Source organism: Neofelis nebulosa, chromosome 1 (assembly GCF_028018385.1).
Source record: "Neofelis nebulosa isolate mNeoNeb1 chromosome 1, mNeoNeb1.pri, whole genome shotgun sequence".
NCBI lineage: Eukaryota > Metazoa > Chordata > Mammalia > Carnivora > Felidae > Neofelis > Neofelis nebulosa.
The window spans coordinates 31,212,900-31,237,597 of NC_080782.1; the positions used below are offsets into that span (position 1 = coordinate 31,212,900).

At 42.3% G+C, this 24,698-nt stretch overlaps 1 protein-coding gene across 2 annotated transcripts in view; it reads left to right on the top strand.

Annotated features, from left to right (window-relative positions):
- Positions 1-24,698, top strand: part of EGFLAM (EGF like, fibronectin type III and laminin G domains) — a 182,149-nt gene that overhangs the window by 92,729 nt on the left and 64,722 nt on the right. For both annotated transcript variants that reach the window (XM_058717915.1, XM_058717924.1), the window contains exon 7: positions 4,256-4,422. In XM_058717915.1, coding sequence (XP_058573898.1) covers positions 4,256-4,422 — 167 coding nt within the window. The remainder of the gene's footprint in view (positions 1-4,255; positions 4,423-24,698) is intronic.

A 24,698-nucleotide genomic window follows, 5' to 3' on the forward strand; every position in this document is an offset into this window, starting at 1 on the left:
TTACTTTTTTTCCGTGTTCCCATGGGTAGGTTGAGAGACTGGACTAGATCAGTGACTCTTAAAGCTTTGGGGGACGTAATTATCTTTGAGAATCTGATAAAAAGCTAAGGACACTGTACTTAGAAAACTGAAATGATCATGCTCACACGTAAAATCTTGCGTGTAATTTCTGAGAGCCTGTAGATATCTGGGCTGGTTGATCTGTAAGATATCTGATAACCAGGCTGGATTCTAACATTGCCAGTGAGTGGTACTGTTTCCACCAAAATGAACCAGTGAGTCTCAATCACTTGAATCAGCTAATTGGGTTTTGAGTAGCCACTGCTGACTGCCCTGTGTCTGCCCCATCAGAACCTTCCCCCTCCCGACCCTCACCGCCCAGACACCTTCCAAAGGCAGTTAATCTCCTGAGATGCAGAATTCCCAACCCCACTCTATCCCACTATTTGGAAAAGTGCTGAAAGTGTCCACCCCGCTGGTGGCTGCCTATTTGTACCTGGGATGGCAGCGTATTCCTAGCTTACTTCCCCCTCATGCCTTTTTGCTGATGGGGAAATTGGCAGGCTAGTGTTGCTATGGGGATTTGACTGGCAACTTTGTAGTCAGAATAGAATAATTTTCTTCAGTGGAGAAAGATAAAGCTATTGTTTGAGGATGATCTAAGACAATGCTTTTGCCCGGTTATCTCTCTCTCAACCTCACCTTTGCACTTTTGTACCTCAAGAGACGCTGAAAATATTTAAATGCAAAACCCATGACAAAATCAGAGGCAAAATGTTAAAGGTTTTGAACTGGTATTCAGTCCGCATGAGCTTTGCTCTCTCACTTGATATCATGGAATTAAATGTTAATGATTTCAGTTTCTTATTCGCTTAAAATATAGCCTTCTTTCTTGCGTTAAATGAACAAATACAGTATAATCTCCTTTTTGCGTGTGTGGGGGGGGCTGTAATTTCCACATGAGGATTGTTTAGATATTTGCAGGCAGTCCTGGGTAAACAGTGGCATGTTCTGAGAGCAATTACATGGCATTTCCTCTATAAATGCCACAGGAAGGCTTAGCAATGGAGAACGGGAGAGTTTTATCTGAAGATCATATCTTTTCTGTCAACTTTTAGGTATCGCTGGTGGCTTTCCCCTGTGACGTGATTTTGTTCTAATTTAAGTTTGTAAATGTGTTTCCGTCCACTCACTAAGATTTTCTCTTTGGTGACAAAATTAGTTTACACAAGAAGTCCATCTTTAGGGAAAGGATACCAAGAAAGAGACATGACAGAGAAAGACAAATATCATATGACTGCACTCGTATGAGGACTTTAAGACACAGAACAGATGAACATAAGGGAAGGGAAGCAAAAATAATATAAAACCAGGGAGGGGGACAAAACATAAGAGACTTTTTTTTTTTTTTTTTTTTAAATTTTTTTTTTCAACGCTTTTTATTTATTTTTGGGACAGAGAGAGACAGAGCATGAACGGGGGAGGGGCAGAGAGAGAGGGAGACACAGAATCGGAAACAGGCTCCAGGCTCCGAGCCATCAGCCCAGAGCCTGACGCGGGGCTCGAACTCACGGACCGCGAGATCGTGACCTGGCTGAAGTTGGACGCTTAACCGACTGCGCCACCCAGGCGCCCCAAGAGACTCTTAAATATGGAGAACAAACAGGGTTGCTGGAGGGGTTGTGGGAGGGGGGATGGGCTACATGGGTAAGGGGCATTAAGGAATCTACTCCTGAAATCATTGTTGCACTATATGCTAACATAATTGGATGTAAATTAAAAAATAGATAATTAAAAAAAAAGAAAAAGAAAAAGAAAGAGACATGAGCCCTGATTTTCTACAGTGAGCATGCCCTGTGACCACTGCTTCTCCAAACAGATGAATTCTAATGAGACACAGGCCCCACAGACTACTTGCCTGCACGGTGAGCTTGAGGAAGCATCTTCTACTGGGCTTAAGGACTCCGTTTGGCTTTTAATTCCTGCCAATGAGAAACTAAGCAAGCTCACATTCAAGACAGCCATGTATCCTCCGGGCATCTTCTTTCTGCAAAATAAGTCTCTGTTTCCTTGCCTGATAAGTTGTTCATAAAGGCTAAACATCAATCTTTTTTGCTTTCTGTTATCCTCTAAATATCTGGGAGCAGAGGTATTTAACACTCGAACAACTGAGAAGTGGTCAGGAAGTAAAGGATGGAGAACAGCCTCTCAGCCATGATCACCCCAAGTTTGTGTCCAGTGTCAAAGATCTTCTTAATCCAACCCTTCCTCATCAACCCAACTTGGCCTCACCATTTATCAGCTCTGTGAACTTGGGCAAGTTAATCATTTAATGGCTCTGTTTCCTCTATAAAAATGAGGGGAGAAGGGTGTTTAATGTAATATCTCCTGCATAGATACTATGAACAGTGCTTGGTACTTCACAAGCACTTGATAGACTAATTATTATTAATTAACTAATAACACAAAGCATCCAGCTAATTAGGCCTTCACACCATCCCCCTCCACGCATGATCATTCCCAAGTTTCATCTTGTGGTTCATATTACCTGGGATGCTCTCCTTTCCCCCTCCAACTGGGAAGCCAGACAGAACAGCGTTGTCCAGTAGAAATACAATGCAGGGGCGCCTGGGTGGCGCAGTCGGTTAAGCGTCCGACTTCAGCCAGGTCACGATCTCACGGTCCGTGAGTTCGAGTCCCGCGTCAGCCTCTGGGCTGATGGCTCAGAGCCTGGAGCCTGTTTCCGATTCTGTGTCTCCCTCTCTCTCTGCCCCTCCCCTGTTCATGCTCTGTCTCTCTCTGTCCCAAAAATAAATTAAAAACGTTGAAAAAAAATACAATGCAAACCCTGGGTGAAATTTGAAGTTTTTTTTTTTCTTAAAAAAATGTTTTTAATGTTTATTTAATTTTGAGAGAGAGACAGGGTGCAACTGGGGAGGGGCAGAGAGAGAGGGAGATACAGAATCTGAAACAGGCTCCAGGCTCTGAGCTGTCAGCATAGAGCCCAACGCAGAACTCAAACTCATGAACTGCGAGATCATGACCTGAGCTGAAGTTGAACACTCAACTGACTGCACCACCCAGGCACCCCAGAAATTTAAAGTTTTCTAATTGTGGAATTAAAAAGGCAATAAGAAACAAATAAAATTAATTTTAATAACATACATTTTAATCCACTGAAACCAAAATATTATCATCTCAACATATGATCGAGATATTTTACATTTCTTTTTTTTTGTCCTTTAAAACCCAATGTACATTTTACACTTGCGGCACATCTCAGTTCAGATTAACCATATTTCAAGTGCTGACTAGCCACATGGGCTAGTGCTATCGCATCAGAACACACAGGTTTAGAGGAGTAAGCAGTGACACAGGGTTATCTACTGGCTCTGTGATGTGGATAAGTCCCTTAAATAATGGCCAAAAAATGCTGAGTGTTTACCATGTGATGCCAGGCAGTATGCTGAGGATATAGCTCTCATTTAATCTTTATGATAGTCCTCTTAGATAAGTACTTTTATTATACCCATTGTACAGATGAGAAAATAGAGACTTAGAGAAGTTAAATAGCAGCTAGTAAGTAGTAGAGGCAGGATTTGAGCAGCTATGAGCAACCCCAGATTTGTACCCTTACCCTCTGCGTATTGCCTCCCAGGTGGGAGCTCTAAGTGAGGGCCCACATTCTCTAGAGGGTTCTTAGCAGAACCTGTGAGAAGTCAGCGAGTTGGCACAGTTGTACAATTTTGTTAAGAGCAAGAATGGCCACGAACACAATCTAAGTGGGTTTTCCCATGGTCGTTCATGCAGTTAGTCACCCTATAAAACTTAACATTTGTTTACTTTGTGAACAGATTGTGAATAGACAGAATCTGTGCTCTCCTGACCTCTGGGAATGGCGGCTGTTTGGGGAGGGTTTGTTTGTGAAACATCTGGAAGGCACAGTCCTTGAAAATGAACTCCTCTGTGGGGGTCTTTTCACCATGGTCAAGCTCATGCCGAGGAAAAGCAGATGATCTTGAAACAGGGTTTAAAACTGGCCCTAAAAATGATCTACTTGCTTTTATTGGCAGGGACTTAAAAATTGTGACCTATGATTTAAAATCAAGATGACTTTTAGATAGGAAATGTTAACTCATTTTTATAAGTGTTGCTTCTAGAGTCCGAATGCTGAGTTTACATAGCCAGCCTCCCTTCCCTTTGCTCTTCCTGAATTACTGCTTCTTGTTTTGTTTTGTTTTTTTAATCAATAAAGACCAGATTTTGACAAGAGTTGGACCTTAATCCAAGAGCGGATCCAGATGGACTCCATGGTTATCAAGGGCCTTGATCCAGATACCAACTATCAGTTTGCCGTGAGGGCCATGAATCCCCACGGCCCCAGCCCTCGCAGCCAGGCCAGCGACACCATCAGGACCTTCCGTGAGTACCAGGGCCCGTCTGAAGGACAGACATAGCTGCATTGCTGAGGTTGCCTTGCGAGGACCCATCTGACTGGGGTCTCTTAGCGCCCTGCAGGAGGACACCCTGGGATGAGGTTATCCCTAGCTTTTCCTGCTGTTTTCCCAGCACTTTGGAAGTTCGAGGCTCTCAACAGGGACAACAGGCTGTTCCTATGTACGGGAGGTCAGCGGAAAGTTTATTTTTACATATGATCCTTGGGGAGTTTGAGGTCAGTTTTCTTTCACAATCACAGAACAAATCACATACCAAGATGATGCGCAGCCGTCCCCCAGCTCTGCCCTTTTCATCTTTTGAGAAAATGGGTTCATCTTAGGGTCAGAGGAGAAAAGATAATGCTCCCAGACTCTTCGGGATTTGTGTTCACCTGCATAACCGAGGACACTCAAGTAAAATCAGTCCCTCTGATTGATGGTCAGGGAGAATTAAAGTCATTGTCAGGTGGACGTGTAGCTGGGGCTCTAGCCAATGGCGGAAGTTCCTGTTTGTCATAGTGGCTCGCTGGAAGGCCGGGGAAAGCTTGGGCCACTGTCTGTCAAATCACCTGAGGACTTTGTGAAAAGTCAGATTCTGATTGTGGTCCAGGGTTTAAGATGTTCCTGCATGATTCAAGCAAGAGCCACACTTTGATTACTTATACCACCTGCCAAAGCTGGCTTAGGAATCCTTGTGTTTTGGAAATGAGGGGCACATTTATGTAAACTTAGAACACTGTGTAGTGGGGAGATCTCAGAATTGAAATGTTGGCACTTTTTGTTTGAAAGCTCTGTCATCTTTTCAGCTTTAACAATAAATTCCTCCAGGTTTCTGTGTCTGAAGATCTCTGCTACTCCTGGGTCCTCTTTACCCAGGAGAGGAGCTCTCAGGAAAGAAGCCTACCTAACACCATCAGTTGCCTTTCTATTGGCTAACACAGAGCCCTACTTATATTGTTAGTCGATCTGAATAAACACCTTCCCTGTCCTCACACAACATCCACATGGCTGACTTCCAAGGCCATGGCTGTTTCCAGATTCACTACATTCCACAAGTCCTAGGAATTTTGGCTTATCTGAAAAAAACCCTTACCCTGACCTTGAATTTCAGGGCTCCTTCCTTCAGATTGAATTGTTGGGGGCTATTGGGCTATGGTGAGGCCTCCCTATATAACCCCTATATACCCACACACCCAAATACACACACATACACACACACCCCCCCCACACATATACATACACAGGCCTATGATACACACATGCACACACACACACACACACACACACACACACACACAGTAACTATGATCGCTCAACAATTGTTTCATTGTTCTTCTTCAGACTTTAGAAGCTAACACTCCCCAGTCATATGACAAGGAATGAACCTCCTTCTTTCTAGAAGAAATGTTAACAATTCTATTTCAAATAGACAGAGGGTCTCCTTCCACTCTTGCTGCATGAGATCCATGCTACAATATTTAGTTAAGCTCTGTGGTGCATGGCAAGAACTGGGGCAACCGTGGCTGGGGCAGGCCCCGGGATCTGACTATTGTGAAATACACAATTCGTCTTTTTGTTTTATAGACTGAGCAGGTGCGCTGTGTGGTTGTACCCCGCCCCCACTCACTTCCTCAACGCCCAGCTCCTCTGCTCCTGTTTCCTGAGCCAACCCATGCTCACTTCTTTCCCTCCAGGCCTGCTAGTCTCCTTCTCCGCAGAGACTGGGAAATAAAGGCCAAGATGTAGCCATTTGTGCTGGTCCTGGCCGTGGGAATCACCAGAGGGGACAGAAGTTGGGGCATCTTGTAAACTTTGTTTTTTTTTTAAACTGCAACACTGATCTGGTCTTGCAGTTTCTGATAATTACTTCCCCGTTTGTGAATTAAGCGGGATAAGGTGTGTGAAATTGCCTCAGAGACACGTGACATTTGGTTACACTTGGTCCCCAGTGTGAAGTAAGACCGTATCATGGTAAAGTAGTTGCGTGTAGGGGAGAAGGCTGGTTCAGTGAAAACTCTCAATTTTGAAATATTCTTAAAAATAAAATTTAACTCTTTCTTACATATATATAGTTATTCAACTCAGGAAAATAGCAATAGAATTGATTGGATGGTTGGTTTCATGAACATAAGAATGTGCCGTGTTTGGTATTTCAGTTGGGAGTTGTTTTCTCACGTTTGCTTCAAATATTTTTAGGAAACCCTGTATTCTGCCACATTCACACTTCTTATGTTGCTATTAGTTTAGATTATTAGTTTCCCAAGCCCGTTTTTCCATATATGAAATTACCTAATCGCCAAGTAGCACTTATCTGAATTATAATAAATTCTCAATCTCAGATCTTCCGCTGCAAAAACCATGTCTGTGCCAGGCCCTACACCAGGCATGTTACCTAGGCAACTCCACACCAGTTCTCACAGAAACCCTGGGACAGAGGAACGGCATCCCTTTGAATAGGTTTTTAAAAATCGAGTCTTTTTTTTTTTTAATTTTTTTTTTCAACGTTTTTTATTTATTTTTGGGACAGAGAGAGACAGAGCATGAACGGGGGAGGGGCAGAGAGAGAGGGAGACACAGAATCGGAAACAGGCTCCAGGCTCCGAGCCGTCAGCCCAGAGCCCGACGCGGGGCTCGAACTCACGGACCGCGAGATCGTGACCTGGCTGAAGTCGGATGCTTAACCGACTGCGCCACCCAGGCGCCCCAAAAATCGAGTCTTTGAAAGGTGACAGATTTTGCCAAGAATCCTAATTGTAAAGGCAGGATTTGAACTCAAGCTTAGCTGATGCCAAAATTACTTCCCTGAGAGAGATCCAGAAGGAGGGAGGTTCTTATCCTTCGAATGCAAAGTAGCACAAGAATGGCAGGGTCAGCGTCAGCAGTTAGATAAAGAACAAGGAATAGTCCTGCTGGTATCTACGGACTAAGAAAGTTTGCCAGCACAGAACGAACCTATAGATTTTTTTTTTCTTTTAAAAGTTGTGAGGTATACTGTACATTACAAAAATGGGAATAAAACATACACGCAGACCTGAAATTCAACTGGTCCTCATTGGCATTTACAGCCCGCAGCCTTCTGATGGGTTAGACGGGAGGCAAGCCAGTTGTTAAACATTTTGAACGCTGCCCTGAGGGGGTCTGTGAGATCTGTATTTGTGCCTGTTGGGTGTTCCCCAGTCCTCTTCGTTCCTCCTCCTCTTCTTTACCTCAAGGTCCATCCCATATGGATGTTCTCTTGGTGTCCTACCTTCTTTGCTTCCCGAATGGTGAACTACAGAACAGAATGCTCATGCTGACTACCAGAGTGCAGAGTGCCCAGTGGGGATCCTTAGATCCCACCCTGGACGCCACCACAGTCTGGGCCCCTCTGTTGCTTAATGGAGACCTACACATACCTCATTTCGTAAGGATGGCTAACACCTCAGCTCTACTGACAAAGCATTGGCTTCCCCTGAACCTATTAATGCCAGACCGTATTAGCAGCTTAACTGCTTAAGGGGACAATGGGTAGATCTCAGGTGCTAGTGTGTGTCCTTAATGAAAGCCAGGGCCCAGTATTTCCCTGACTTCCACCGGCATGAGGAAGAGCGAGGGTTTGATGGCTTCCTGGAGTGTCACCAGCCAGCTGTGCCCAGCTTCCACATCTTACCTCAGCTCCACCAAGTTACAAGTACAACGGGAAGAAAATACTAAGGTGTTTCAGCACCCAGGTCCTCTGACCAGAAACAGAATCATTTCAGTGACCTTGAGTAACAAGGTTACTACCCTATATTTATCTCTATCCTCTCACTGGTGACTTTCCATACGTATCAGGGCCTATACTGTTCCCCTTAGGAAATACAAAGACCAAGGTCACGGTCTGCCACTCCCTAAAGTTTATTTCCTCAAGAAAGAAATGCCAACATTATAATTTGCCTTATTGTTCCACGGCATTCTTTTTCTCCTGTGATTGATCTTATAAATTAGCCAGTCAGAAAAGGGGGCTCTTTGGAACCTCGAGGACACAGGTACATACGTGTGGGCTTTGTGAACGTGCGTTTACCTCATCTGGTGGTCACTTACTTGCTGGGATCCAAGCTTAGCTTGGTTGAGAAGGATAGAAGGAGTCAAAGAGGGCACGAACTGGAAACAATAGACGTGGTAGAACAAAAAAGCCAATTTTATTTTTCTTTTTCCCAAAGACAAATGAAATAAAATGAAAAAATAACTCACATGTTTGACCAACTCTAGGGTTATAGAAATTTCCCTGGGAATGGAACTTGGTCCTACCACCCTGAACCATTTAATTTCTCATGGTCTTTCTTCACTATTTAAGCAGAGAAAGAACCAATAAATTCTTCCCTGAATTAGAATTGGTATAGTCACAGCAGCCCCAACGGAAGGTGCTGTTTTGTTCCTCACCAAAGTCATTTTGCTCTTTCCTGCCTCAGGGCTTTTGCACCCCCTGTTTCCTCTGCCTGGGACTCTCTTTTCCAGATCTTTCCATGACCAGTGCCGGCACTCCCGTAGCTCGGATGTCACTTCCTCAGACAGGGTTCATTGACCTTCGCACTCAGCTACCTCAGCCCCATTCCTGCTTTAATTTCTCCGGAGTGTTTCACTGCCTGAAACTATTTTATTATCTGTATCTCTCCTCCAGAATAAGCTTTCTTGCTCAAGGCTGTGTTCCCAGCACCCTGTACAAAGTCGGTGCTCAATAAATATTTATTGAGTACGTGAATGACTGAATGTGACTTAAGACAAGAGCCCATGGGATGAAATCAGTCCATGTGGTTCACAGGAAAAGTCCAACTCCAGAACGCACAAAAAAAAGAAAAGAGTAAAAGAGGGAGGGGGGAAGAAGGAGGGAAGAAAGAAAGCAGAACTTGGGGGTTTAAGTTTAAATTCAAGGCAATAAGGATGGAAAAGAGGCCTTTGAGAGAGATTCCAGTGATCCAAAGAGCCAGTTTTCTAAGAAGGGGATGAGGAAGGAAGAGACATTTTCTTTTCTTTTCTTTTTAAATGTCTATTTTTTTGAGAGAGAGAGACAGAGGGAGACAGAGTGTGAGTAGGGGAGGGGGAGAGAGAGAGAGGGAGACACAGAATCTGAAGCAGGCTCCAGGCTCCAGAGCCCGACGTGGGGCTCAAACTCATGAACTGTGAGATCATGACCTGAGCCGAAGTCAGATGCTTAACCGACTGAGCCACCCAGGCACTCCAGGGAGAGACATTTTCTAAGCAAGCCTGTGTTCACTCCTATGTTCTTCCTTGATCATTAGAATAAGCTTTAACATTTCCATGCAAAATTCACGTACATTTTTCCTTTGGTTCTAGTAAATCTAATTATGGTCTTAGATCTTCAGAGATTGCATAGGAAGATGTGAAAGGTTCAGTCTGGCTTTGGTTTTCACCAGACTCTTCCCCCACAGTCCATTGTCTTCAGCAGTTGGAAAAACACTCTCTTCTACTGAGCTGAGACAACACACCCTGGCCCAAATCAACAAAATTTCTACAGTAGACCTGATTTCATAATGTTCCCTCTACCCCCACCCCCCACCCCCACTTTTCTGCTCTCTACCTTCCTGCTTACTCAGGCATCACAGCTGCTGTTGGTTGTGTATCTGTTTATACCTTTATCACGTGAATGTCCGTGAGTGAATCTGCTTTTGCTCAGTTTTGCTCTGAGATTTGGGCCCTGGTCTTTTTTTTTTTTTTTTTTTAATGTTTATTTTTGACAGAGGGAGACAGAGTGCCAGCAGAGGAGGGGCAGAAAGAGAGGGAGACAGAGAATCTGAAGGAGGCTCCAGGCTCTGAGCTGTCAGCACAGAGCCAGACACGGGGCTCGAACTCATGGACTGTGAAATCACGACCTGAGCTGAAGTCAGACGCTTAACTGACTGAACCACCCAGGTGCCCTGGGTCCTTGTCTTTAATTGCCTGATTGTCTCCCCAGAGACCTGTTTAGCAAGCTAGGGTTCCTTGGTACATGTTGTCACATACCTAGACACAGAATAGATTTCCTTTATCCCCAGTCACTAGCAAGGGCTCCTATTTGGTAGCAATGCCTTGAATTAGGAAAGCGAGCGGGACAGAATGTAGTGGCATGCTCTAGGGATGGGTAAGAAACAGGAAGGGACTGGAAGCAGTTTCTCCCCAAATCTCCATGACATATGTACAGCTCACTGCCTGTTTTGGTCAGTTCCTATGAAAAGTCCTCACCAAGCCTTTGGAAGTTCCTCACTGCCCCCAACTACTGTACCTTTAGATGGAGGAGAAACTGTCAGGCATGCCTGGGTCTGAGTAGAGAACCATTCTTTTATTACCTTGCTATGAGAACTCCAGAAAGTCACTTCATCTCTCTGGGCCTCAGTGTCCTCATCTTTAAAATGGGTATAATAATGTCTGAGGTAGGTAAAATTTTTTATTTTTCAAGGTTATTTTGAGGAAACACCTGTGAAACAGAGATTATGACATCTGCCCACTTTTTGAGACAAAGGGGATGTTGATATGTGTTTCCTCCATGCATAATATCTGAAGGATGGTGTAACTGACCAGGTGATCGCTAACCTGTCAATTGATTTTCCTTTACGACTCTGTGCCCTGAGTTCTGCTCCTGGGACCTGAGGGCATTAGAATCTCGGAATTCAGAAACAAAGGGTCAGGGACAAAAACTGTCTTGACCGAAGTGGAAGAATAGAAGAGACTGCCAGAGTTAGGTCAAGTAGAATCATTAAGATGGGTTGGGTTGGTTGATTGGTTTTAAAAGGCTGCAGATTTAAAAGACATCCAATAATTAAAACTATAAGGAACATTGAACTTTGCTAACAAAATTTCATCTCTCTCACCACTCAAGCACATCCCAAATTCAGGCAAAAAGAAAGACCTCATGGTTATGATACTGTACCTCTGATTTTTGTTTGCTTGTTTTTAACCTCCCCAAAGTTAACCAATTACTTAGACAGGGATCAGCATATTTTTCTGTAAAAGGCAAGGCGGTAAATATTTTAGGAATTTTGGGTTCACTTCTGCTGTTGTAGCATGAAAGCAGCCATAGACAATAAAGAATGTGTGTGATTGTGTTCCAATAAAATGTTATCAATGGACATGGGAAATTGAATTTCATATCATTTTCATGTGTTACAAAATATTTTTAAAGCTTTTTTTCAACCCTTTAAGAAGGTAGAAAACACTTAACTCATGTACTATTAAAAAGGATTAAAGAAGATAATTTAGGTGATACAGGCAAACTTTAACACTTCAAGAAGTGAGCAGTCTCTATTCTCAAGGGTCCAGAGAACTGCAAAATGGGGCAGAAGGCAGGAAGATTTGCAGGAGAAAGAACGAGAAGAAGCAGGAAGAGAAAAATAGAAAATGAACAAGAAGGAGAAAAGTGTAGAGCTCAGAGTTGGCTTGGCATTTGGGATTGGCTGGCTGGATATACTGCATTTCTGGTTTAAGAGGAGTGTTTATAGGAACATGCAAGATACCTGGGTTTCTGTTTACTGATGTGCCCCCCCCCCCCCCACATTCCGGCAAAAATGGCTCCATCTTGAGCTTAGACATTTATTTCCTCAGTATAAAAACAGGCAGCTCGGGGCACCTGGATGGCTCAGTTGGTGAAGCATTCAACTTCCACTCAGGTTATGATCTCAAGGTTCCTGAGTTCAAGCCCCGCGTTGGGCTCTGTGCTGACAGCTCAGAGCCTGGAGCCTGCTTCAGATTCTGTCTCCCTCTCTCTCTCTGCCCCTCCCCGGCTTTCTCTATCTCTCTCTCTCTCTCAAAAATAAATAAACATTAAAAAAATTTCTTTTAAATAATGGCAAGCAATTGGACTAGATTTGGCCAGTGGGACATAATCAGCTGACCTCTGTGGTATATTTCTGGGGTTCCCCCTCAAATTTTAAGGGATTGTCCTGAAAATTTGGGGAATTTTCCCTGTAGCAATTTTGTCAAACTTGGAAGGAATCATTTGGTGCATGCTGATGACATTGTCTCCTTGAGGCAAATCCCTGCAATTTAATGTTCACATGAAAAGTCTGAAACAAATAAGAGCCCCCAAAAAAGCCTGCAACCTCGGTGGCAGGTTTGTGCTGCTCTCCAGGGAGAAAGAGAAAGCTATTCTGCTGGGCATTCCTCCCTGAGCTTGGGTTAGGCTTGTAAATTCGTGAGCTTCGTGGATTTGTAAATCTTTAGAATGTAAGACCGAAAAGGGAGCAGGAGAAAGAACAAATCATTGGTTTCCCCCATAGCCTAGATAAAAATGCATTTTAAGTGTGAGGTTTGTGCATAAACATAACTTCAGACATGATTGTACATTCAGGTGCCCTCCGCAGTAATCGCTCTATTGATTTGCTAATGCCTCGATGCATGTAAATCTGAGTAGCGCTCATTTGCACAGCTTTATTGGTTCTAAAGGGAATGATTCACTTTGCTGTTTAAATACCTGCTACCTATTAATTGTTCTTCTGAGGCCTTGGTACATCTTACATTACCATACATTTACTTACAATCACTATGCAGGTATTTTACCCCCTCTGCCTAGCTAAGGAAGAAAGACTAAAATAAAGGATAAGAAAATATCATTTTCCCAAGAAAAGGCACTTATGGTGCTCTAGTTTCTTTCTTTTTTCTTTTCTTTTTTTTTTTTTTTAACGTTTATTTATTATTGAGAGACAGAGAATGAGCATGGGAGGGGCACAGAGAGGGGGAGACACAGAATCCGAAGCAGGCTCTGGGTTCTGAGCTGGCAGCACAGAGCCCGTTGCGGGGCTCAAACCCACATACTGTGAGATCATGACCTGGGCGGAAGTCAGATGCTTAACCCACTGAGCCACCCAGCGCCCCTCATGGTGCTCGGGTTTCAGCTGTAGCATGTGTTCATTGGCTCAGCTGCTATTTAGTGACCACACCCGAGCAACCATATGCTGTTTATGGTACTCTCGCCTCAATGAATTGCGAAACATTAATAGATTGAAGCCCGACGCGAGTGTTATTCCCTAGTTTTCCTTTTGTTTCCTTCTATTTCCTTATCACTCGCTTTGTTCTTTCTTGTATATTCATTATTTCATAGTTAATCTTTTCTATTCTGTCCTTGGGAACACTTCTTGCTTTGACACAGTTCTCCACTGGGATTGTCTCTTAGCATCTAAATCCCTGAATCACTCAGGTTCTTTGATGACAGAGTAGGACCACAGTAGTGGTTTAGCACAGAGAGGGGGCACCTGAAATCAGCTTGATGCAGTGACAGACGTGTGGGCGGTGACAGTGCATGCTGGCTGAGTCTGGCAGATCTCTTCTGATGATACAACCAAACGTGAAACAAATAACGTGCAAGTAAGAAACAACCACGGGAGAAAAGATGACTTCTCTAATGATCTTGGGTGTCACCAGGCTCTAGAAGGAAACGGGGGCACATACAGTTGCTTCATGTGAAATGAGTTTAGTGAGGGAATTTTTTTTGCAAAAGTTTGGGCAGATGTAAGGAAACCAAAAGGATGCAATTACCAGCATCTGGAGACAGATGGGGAGAGCCATCGGGCAAGAGCTGTGACCTTCAGACATGTATCCTGTGACAACCTAGTGGAAAGGAAGTTGGGGAACAAAGATGCTGACTCCTTTCCTCCCTCTGTCCACTTTCCTGCTGATGCTCCAGATGGTCAGATCCCAGCTGGAAGCCTCACAGGTCAGCCTCCCAGGGCCCAGGGCAGAGGCGAGAGGAGCAGAGATACATGCTGGAAGACTGGGGGACAGAGGGAAGGAATCCACTGAAAGAAGTCATAGTATAATCTCGTATAATAAGAGATTGGTGTCTTTTACATGGATTCCAAAAATATGGACTGTGTTTTGGTCTTTCTCTTACTGATTGAGAACATGAACCTTACCTCATTCATCTTTGCCTTTTTAGCATTTTGCCTGGAACAAAGGAGGTAGTCAGGTCTCACAGCCAAACTTTTGTCCACTGCAAATTTATAAACTCAGAGTGGTTAAGGACAGTGTCCTCGTTTTGCACCAGAGACAACTGCAGCTCAGAATGACTCAACAGTCTTCTCAAGGTCACTTGGTTGCAGATCCTGGATAAGAGCGCAGTTTGGTGACAACCTTGTTTTCCATTTGATTCCTAAAGTTTGTGGGATTTCTTTTTCCTAAAGAATCAGTGCCCCCAATTTATTTTACAATATACCCATTTACTCTTTCAAACAAATATTCAGTGCCCACAGCGGCCAGGCACTGTTTCAGATGCTGGAGATTGAGCAGCAAACAAAACAGACAAAGGAATCCCTGACCTTGCAGAGCTTACATTCTAATCAAGGCAGACAGACAGTAAACAGATCAGTTAAAACATGTAGATAGTATGTCAGATGCGGGGATAAGGGCTATGGTGAAATACAGAGCAGAGAAGGGGATAGGCAGTATGAGAAAGCCTCCCGAGAAGGTGACATTTGAGTAAGAAGGCTGAGGTGAACTTTCTGGATATATGTACCTCGACCAATAGATCTATCGATCTATCTATCTATCTATCTATCTATCTAATCTAATCTGTCCATTCATCCACCTGGGGGAAGAAAGCTCCAGCCACATTCAGAAGTCCCAATGCAGGAGTACCCTGGGGTGTTCAGGGAAGAACAAGGAGGTTGTGTGGCTGGGTTGGGGGTATTTGGAGGAGGAGCCTAGAAAGAGATGAGGTAAGAAGGGGTAGGAAGTGATGGTAAAGGTTGACTAGGACCTTGGAGGCCACTGGAAGTCATTGGATTTTGCTTTTTCTGGGACAGAAATGGGAAGACTGGGAGTTCCCCTTTTAGTTAGGTTTCAGTGAAGCCACTCTTACCGGTGTGTGAAAGGACCAAAGAGGGGCCAGAGTAAGTGAAGCGAGACCAGTCAAGACAACCGTTGCAATAATTCTGAAGCAGTAACAGCTCTTTTTGTTGTTTTTAAATAGAGAAAAGTAATCCATACTTAATTTTATAAAAACATTGAAATAACATTAAATATGGGAAAAAATAAAAATGAAAATTATATCTAATCTCAGTATCCGGGCATAGCAACTATTAACATATTGGTATATAATCTTCCAGGGTTTTTTTTAAATCCAGTACTGAGATCTTCATACATAAAATTTTTCTGTGTAACAAAATGCTATACACATCTTTAAATATCAACAAATGTAGATCTACATCATTAAGTTTAATAACCATAGTGTATTCCATTGTAAAGCTCTACTACATTTATTTAATTCTTTATTGACGGACACTTACATTGTTTCACTACAATATACAATATCCTGATTATGCTCTTACTTAACTTTCAGCTTGTCTACGTTTCTGTTTCCCCCTTTGGCTTTGCTGTAAAGCACAGTGGGTCAGGACTGTTATCCCTTCCTTATATTTGTTGATGGAATGACTCATGTTGCAGCCAATTGGTAATATGGATGACATTTGAAACCTCAGACTCTCACCTGCTTTTTCTGACTAATAGTGAATATTTTGATAGGTAATGTACATAGTAAAGCGCATTGTTCATACACACTTTTAAGACAAAACTATTTTTCAAAAGAAAAGAATCGTTTGCCTTAAAGCTCAGGTCTCATATTGGAATTTTTGTTTCCAGCTCCTTAACTCCACTTGAATGGTGAGCTACAGATCTGCCAGAGATCATGGAACGGTAGTGTCTACCATATTTAAAACTGTAAATGTATGTCTGTTCTGGCCCAGTGGAATGTTGCTCCCTGGTCCTAGTCATGTGGTCATAAAGGAATTTCAAAGGCCACGCATCCAAAAGATCACAACCACTGGGGAATGACCAACAACTCCTAAGGAGGTAGTAGGAAGACTCACCCAGCAGATGGTGGTAGTTCACAAGTCATCCAGCAGATGGCGATAGTTCACAGACTTTCAGAGCTGGAAGAAGCCTTTAGAATCCGTTTGGTGTCACCCGGAGCGGTTGAGGTGAGGGCGACACAGAGAAGTTCCCTTCTGTTGCCCAACGTGATTGACTTCTTCCGTGGTTAACTAGTCCCAATCAAAATGGGAGAGGGCAAGTGATTTCAGATTTTAGTATCTGCAGTCAAAAGAAAAGTTTGCGAGCAGAAACTGAAGCAGGAATAGAGATCCGAGTCCTTAATAACATCCTGCTTATAATCGATGCTGAGTCCTCATGGTACCAAGAACTGATAGAATGAATTTCTAAAACAAAAGGGAATAAAGGGCTGTTAAATTCAGAATTAGAACGGCTAAAATTACAAAAGTGAGAGATAAGAAAAGCTATAAACAACTTGAAGTCAGGCCTTTTTTGATTGTGGTTTTGTTTTTTGCTTCATACATCGCTACTGCTAATTTTCTATGTGAATCTGGAAAATGTTTTGAGGATGCTGTAGGAAGTAAAGAATTTAGTTTCTGAATATACAGTGCTTATTTCACTTATTTATACATTCTTTTGCCAATCCATTTTTTAAAGTATGCATTTAATGCCTATAATATACCAGGCAAATTCTGGATGTTGATGTCTAGCCGATCCCTGCCCTCATTGAGCTTATATGTAGGAGAGTCAGTCTCAGAAAGTAAGTAGATAATAAAATAAATATTTATTATATGACATAAATAATATGTCTTTTTTAAAAATGTTTATTTCGTTTTGAAAAAGATAGTGTGAGAACAGGGCAGGGGCAGAGAGAGAGGGAGACAGAGAATCCCAAGCAGGCTCTGCACTGTCAGCACAGAGCTGGATGTGGGGCTCAAATCCATGAATTGTGAGATCATGACCTGGGCTAACATCAAGAGTCAGACGCTCAACCAACTGAGCCACCCAGGTGCCCCAGTGATATGTCTTTAATGATGAGTGTTAAGAGGAAAAGAGAAAGAGTAAGAGGGCATAGAGGATAGTGGGAACTGCTATTTGGAATGAGCTATCAAAATAGAGATTTGAGCAGAGTCCTTCCATGGAGAGGGAGCAGTAAGTGCAAAGATCCTGGAGTGATGACAGCCTCAGGATATTCCAGGGATAGTAAGGAGGCTCGTGTGGCAGGGACATGATGAGTGAGAAGAATGATAGGAAGTGAGGTCAGAAAGGTAGCCAGAGACCAGGGGTCAAACATTGTGGGTCCTGGTGAAGACTGGGTTTTATTCTAAGTTAGATGCCAAGCCCTTGAAGTGTTTTGAGTGGCAGAATGATGTGATCTGGCCTACATTTTAAACAGGATCATTGCGGCTATGGTGTGGAAATCAAAAGAAACAAAGGGAGACCAGCAAAGAGGCAATTCTGTAGCTTTAAGGAGAATATACATGAAAAGGAAAGGTAGAGAGCCAAACCAAATCATGGCATTTGGGAACTAGCAGGTAGGTTAAGGACCTAGCCAAACTTCCACAATTTTTTGGTAAGGAACTGAAAAGTCCCCAGATTAAGGGACTAATTCCAGGTCCCAGTTAGTGGCCATGAGTGTTAGGTTCATGGGACTTCTGGCGAATGCTCTTTTCATTTCCTACCCATGTCTCTGCTGCAAAGACCCCATCTGCATGCATGGTCAGGCCCTTCCACGTAAGAGCAGAGTCGCTTCTTAATTTCCTGTATCTCCTGCATACTTGTAGCTGCTTTTCAGAGCAAGGGGACCGTTGCTTCCGTGGTCCCAGTTTCTTGAGATACTTCTTTCGTTGCACAGCTCCACTTCTTTCAACCAGAAGTACTGGGATTCCTTCTCCTGCCTCGGGGCTTCCAAGAACGCCTCCTGACCCTGAACCCTTGCTGTGTCCTGCTGCACAGGACATTCTAGCTGTACTCATGCAAACCCTGTGGTTAGACTGAAGATGTTGTGTACAGTCAGAAGGTGGCCCATAGGGACCTGGTTGTGAACCCAATAAGAGGTTAAGAAGCTTTGGAGATCGGTATCCCCAGACGTTCTATTGTAGTAGAGTCCTGCAAGATCTTTGTGTCAGATCTGTCTAATGCATGTCTTAAAGGCGGCCTGAATGCTCAGCATTATTTGGGGGCACCATAGAGTAGTAGTCCTCAATGAGGGGTAATTTTGCCCCCTAGGGGGCAGGTGGCAAAGTCTGGAGGCATTTTCATCCGTTACAATGAGGGAAGGTGCTATCGGCATCTTGTGGGTAGAAATGAGGGATTCTACTAAGAATCCTACAATGCACAGGACAGGCCTCCACAACAAACAGTGATCCATCCCAAAACATCAGTAGTGCTAAGGTTGAGAAACCCTACTATAAGATAAAAATAAAATTAGAAAATCTAACCCTTGCTCAAAATAAAATGGCTATCAGACTGGAAAAATGAACCAGCATTCAAAAATATCAGCTAGAATGAAGGATTTCTCAAACTTTTTTGGACTGCAACCCACAGTAAGAATATGCCCTTGCACTACAGCCCAACACACACAAACATATCTGTAAATGTTTGTGTGTGTGTGCATGTGTGTGTGCAAATGTCTCACAGGACAGTACTCACCCATGCTAAATGCAGAGGTTTATATTTTTATACCACTCGGTTCCATTTAAAAAAATGTGGTCGCGGGGCGCCTGGGTGGCTCAGTCGGTTGGGCGTCCGACTTCGGCTCAGGTCATGATCTCACAGTCAGTGAATTAGAGCCCCACGTCGGGCTGTGTGCTGACAGCTCGGAGCCTGGAGCCTGCTTCCAAGTTCTGTGTCTCTCTCTCTCTCTGCCCCTCCCCCACTCATGCTCTCTCTCGGTCAAAAGTAAACATTAAAAAAAATAAAAAAATAAAAATAAAAAAACGTGGTCACGCCCCACTGAATTATTTTTTACTGTTCACTAATGTGTTTGAAATCTGCAGTTTGAATAATACTGGATAAAATATGGAAGAAAAGTGAACACAGTTTCATGTAAATACATAATAGCATGGAAAGACGTGAAGTAAGGGTATATTCTGTACAGAAGTCACGAAAAGGATCAGCCATTAATTTCACAAATAGCTATTTTTGCCAAACCTTCTTCAAAGAGAATTAAACCAGTTCTTGCCTTCCTGGGATTCATGATCCAGTCCAGTGAACAGACTATCGTACAACTACCTGTACAGTGATGTGCACTCTGCACATAGAATGCACTCTGCAGCTCAGAGGGGGAACAGTGATTGATTTTGTGGATCAGGAAACTGGGGGGTGAATTGGTGAAGGTTCCCCAGTAAGGTGACATTAGGGATGGCTGAGTGGGATTTCTCCAAAGGGACAGGGGATGAAGAACAAGAGAATCCAGGTAGAAGGTTTTCTGGGTGGGGTGTTGAGGGAGATCTTTGAGGGTGTGCATGAGGCCGAAAGATAACAGGGCACGAAGGCAGAATGTGGAAATCCACGCTGGACCCCTGCACTGGGCTAATGTAAAACCACTCCCATTAACATGTTACTCTCGCCTGCTCTTCCTGTTCACAGGATAAATGCCACACTCCTTAGCCTGACATTCACAATCTTTCATAGTCTAGCTCTGGCTAACTTTTCTTGCCTTATCGCTCCTGGCAATCCTAGCACAAGCCCTCCACCCCAGCAGGTGGTATACCAGGGGTACCCACTGTCTCCGGAAGTCTGTGTGTTCTTCCACATCCTCATTTTTTCTTGCTCAGCAAATTCCAGCCAGATGATAATTTCTCCAGGTGTAGGTTTCAAGCATGGAAAATGGAAATTCTTCCATCGAAAGCATTGTGATGCTTCCATTTGTTATTCAGATAGTGAATTCTCAGAATTAGCATTTCATGATTTTCTCCCCGATGGAGAAGGGTTTGTGACGCTCAGGGCTTGGAAACCCTCCACTGAACCCCTGGCTTCTCTCTCTGTTCTTGGTTTAATCAATATGCCAATATCTATTTGAAAGTGAGAACAAATTACTCTTGTTTCCATTTATTTTGAAAAAAAAGTTTCTTGGGCACAACTTAATCCATGACCCAGAGAGAATTTAGCTTCCTCCTGTCACAGACTCTCTGTGGGGTTTTTAATCAATTGTTAGAGAAGATTGTGGGTCAGAGTAAGGACTTAAGCCAGACTCCCTTCCTTGAGTTCAGACTGGCTCTACTCCTATGATGATATTCACAACATAGGATTGTTTTCTTCATGACAGCAGACCATGGGACCCTCCCAGCCTAATTGTTATTACCAGTGGTCTCTTCTGTAGCTCGTCAGTAAGGACTACTGTCTACTAAAGCCATGCAAGCTTTGGGAATGTGAGTTCACTCAAGACATTTGAATGCATTTTTAAGTCACTCGTATTTCGCCAACACACAAAAATCATTTGAGGCAGTTTGTATGCATACCCATACACACATACATTCACACACCGTAATTAAAAACAAATGTGATACGATGATCAGAAACCAAATCAGAAATACAAATATAAATGTATGAGGTGAGATAGTCACTGAAGTCCTGGGTGCCACTAACCTCTAAACTTATTATCAAAGACAAAGAAAAGATCAAGGTTTTAGAGAACTCTCCATATCTGACTCGAGAATGCAATTCAGTGAAAATAATTTTTTTTCTGGATATAGCTGTCGGAAGAAATTACCAAATGAATCATTATATAAAGAATATTGAGGGGCGCCTGGGAGGTTCAGTCGATTAAGTGTCCAACTCAATTTCGGCTCAGGTCATGATCTTACGGTCTGTGAGATTGAGCCCCGCATTGGGCTCTGTGCTGACAGCATGGAGCCTACGTGGGATTCTCTCTCTCTCTCCCCACCTCTCTGCCCCTTCCTTGCTCATGTTCTCTCCCTCACTCGCTCTCTCTCTCTCAAAATAAATAAACTTAAAAAAAATAATATTGAGCATTATAATACTGACCTTAATAGTGATTTAATGGGTGAAGAAATATTTTTTGTATAGCTAGATTTTTACTGATCCTCATTAAAAATTGGGCTGCGGTTGAGTTATGGCATTTCTCTGGGGATAATCAAACTTCACAGAAGGAAAACCCTTAGAAAATTAGAAGCATTGATGGTTAATATGCTTTCGGAATTATTCAGCAAATTCTTCATGTATATTTTAGAGACCAGCACCGAATACATACTGTTATCGAATACTGAGGTTTTTCCTTGAAACTGTAGTTCAAAGGGATATTTCAAAAGTATCTTAATTCCTTTTAGTCCACATACTCTCTGTAGGTGTAGAACTTCCTTTGCCCTCCTGACCTGTCTATATGAATCCAATCAAGATAAGTCACCTTATGGACTATGTATTTCAGCCTCAAGTCATTTCTTTACTTCCCCAACTTCTTGTCTACACAGAAATCACCATTCTGATTCCTACGGTTTTTCTTTCTGCTGTAGAAATCTTGTCAGTTTGTGTCTAGGTACAGGTCTTTTCATTTTAGCAGCAGTATTAGCTCTTTCAAATTTTGGTGTCCTTTTTTTTTCCCCCCGGCTCAGACAAGTTTTATTTTTATGTTTTTGATTCATATTTATGTTTCCATTATTCTGGTAAATACTAAATAAATACCCATAATCCCTTGGTTTGGCTCTTGTCCTCTATATCCACATCCATATATATTATTTTCTGTCATATTTTTTCATCATTTTGGGAACATTTCTCAGGTTCACCCCCACATCACTAATTCAAGCTTCCACAGCATTAATTTTGGTCTTTGCTATCTTAGGTGTGGCTTTTCATTTTCTGAATAAAATTTTGCCTTTGTTACGTTGCTTCCTTTTTCTTTAAAAAAATTTTTTTTTTTTAACGTTTCATTTATTTTTGAGACAGAGAGAGACAGAGCATGAACGGGGGAGGGGCAGAGAGAGAGGGAGACACAGAATCCGAAGCAGGCTCCAGGCTCTGAGCCATCAGCCCAGAGCCTGACGCGGGGCTCGAACTCACGGACCGCGAGATCCTGACCTGAGCTGAAGTCGGCCACTTAACCGACTGAGCCACCCAGGCGCCCCGTTGCTTCCTTTTTCTTATGAGCAGTTTCAAGCATAGTGAAAAATGTCAGGAATACCTCTATATCCGTGACCCAGCTTTGGGAAATCTTAATGGTTGCCATATTTTCTTCAGTGTTACAAAAATAAAACCTCACAGATACAGGGACATTCTGTACCCTGTCCCCAGTACCTTCCCAACACCATCCTTCTGTCTTCTCCCTGGAGATACATTTGCACTGTGTTATGATTTCCCTACACATTTAATCAATATACTAACATGTATATATTTATAAACTATGGGGTATTGTTTTGAGTGTTTCTGTGATAAATGCAGTGACATGCAGGTATCCTTTCGTGGTAAACTTGTCTCTACAACATTATGTTTTTGACTCTTATGCGAGTTGAATTGTAAAGCTTGAATTCATGCAACTTCACTGCTGTATAATGTTCCACCACATAAATACACTATAGTTTATTTATCAGTTATTTGGATTTTAGACATTTAAATTCTTCCCTTTTTGCCATTAAAAACAACATTGCAATGAGCAATTTCATATATGTTTCCTTGAGCCTGTGTAGAAGAGCTTTTCCTGAGTATGTGCTTCCAAATGAAATTGCTGAGTTGTGCATGTGTATCTTCAACTCTGTCACTGGGTAGAAAATTGGTCCTCAGGGTGTTTGTAGTTACCTCCACGCCATGGGCAGTGTGTTCAAAACCCTTCTTGCTGTAGATCCTTTCCAGTGCTTGGTATTATCACACCAATAGAGTCAATCTGATGGAGGTAAAGTGATATGGCATTATTGTTTTGATTTGCATGTTCCCATTTCTAGTGAAGTTAAACATAATTTTATAAATTTATTAATCATTCTATGAATTGACTGCTTGTATGTTTTACCTTTCCTTATTTCTATATATGCCTACATATAATATATGTAAATATACATTAATGTATTTAGGTACATTAATGATATACATAGTGTATATCATAGTGTATATACATAGTGTATACATGTATATATCATTACATAGTGTGTATTGATAAGCATTAATATACACATTTAAAGACTAATCCTTAGGAATATGTGTTGCAGATATCTTCTGCTAGCCTGTGACTTTTCACTTCACTCATAATGTCAGTTAATAAACAGAATTATTTTATTCAATACAGTTAAATATCTCAATTTTTCTTTTACGATTTCTGCTTCCTATGTTTTTTTAACTACTTCCTTTTGCCAAGGTCATTAAGCAAAATTTTGTTTATCCTATAAATTTGAAAATTTTGCTTTTCATATTTAAGATCTCAATCTACCTGAAATTTACATTTAGGTATGGAGAAGTAGGAGCCTAGCTTCATATTTTTTTTTCATACCAATAACCAGTTGCCCAGCACCAACTGTTGAGTCATTCATTAATCCTTTTCCCTATTAATCTCTAATGGCATCTTTCTAATGTATCAGCTCCATACATCTGTGTATCTGTTTCTCAGTTTTCTGTAGTCTATTTCCCTATCCTTTCCTGGATATCACACTGTCTTAATGTCTGCAGCTTTATAAAATTATGTTATCTGGTAGGTAATTCTGCACTCATTCTTCTTCGAAATTGCCCTGTCTTTCCTTGACCTTCACTAATCAATATAAATTTTAGAATCAGTTTTTCAGTTCCGTGAAAAACCCTGTTGGGATTTTAAAGTCAGAATTATGCTGAATTCTATATTGAATTTATAAATTAATTCTGGAGGGATTGTCATCTTTATGATATAGAGTCATGTGTATTCAATTTCATCCATTTATTTGCATCTTTCTAAAGTCTTTAAGTGAGTTTTGTCACACTTACTCTCCAGTCTCTTATACTTGGAAAGCTGTTTGAAATTAGTTTAATCTGTGGATCTTTCTTTCTCTGTTTTTTTCTAGTCACAATTTTCTTTCCATGCACTTTTCCCATGTCCTTTTTTAAAAATTATTTTTTCAATGTTTTTATTTATTGTTGAGAGAAACAGAAAGAGCATGAGCAGGGGAGGTACAGGGGGAGAGGGAGACTCAGAAGCCAGATGTGGGGCTTGAACTCACAGACTGCAAGATCATGACTTGAGCCGAAGCAGGTCACTTAACGAACTGAGCCACCCAGGCACCCCTCCCATGTACTTTCAAAAAGAATATGTATTCTCGGGGCGCCTGGGTGGCGCAGTCGGTTAAGCGTCCGACTTCAGCCAGGTCACGATCTCGCGGTCTGTGAGTTCGAGCCCCGTGTCAGGCTCTGGGCTGATGGCTCGGAGCCTGGAGCCTGTTTCCGATTCTGTGTCTCCCTCTCTCTCTGCCCCTCCCCCGTTCATGCTCTGTCTCTCTCTGTCCCAAAAATAAAAAAATTTAAAAAAACGTTGAAAAAAAAAAGAATATGTATTCTCATATTTTGGTGTCTAGGGTTCTATAT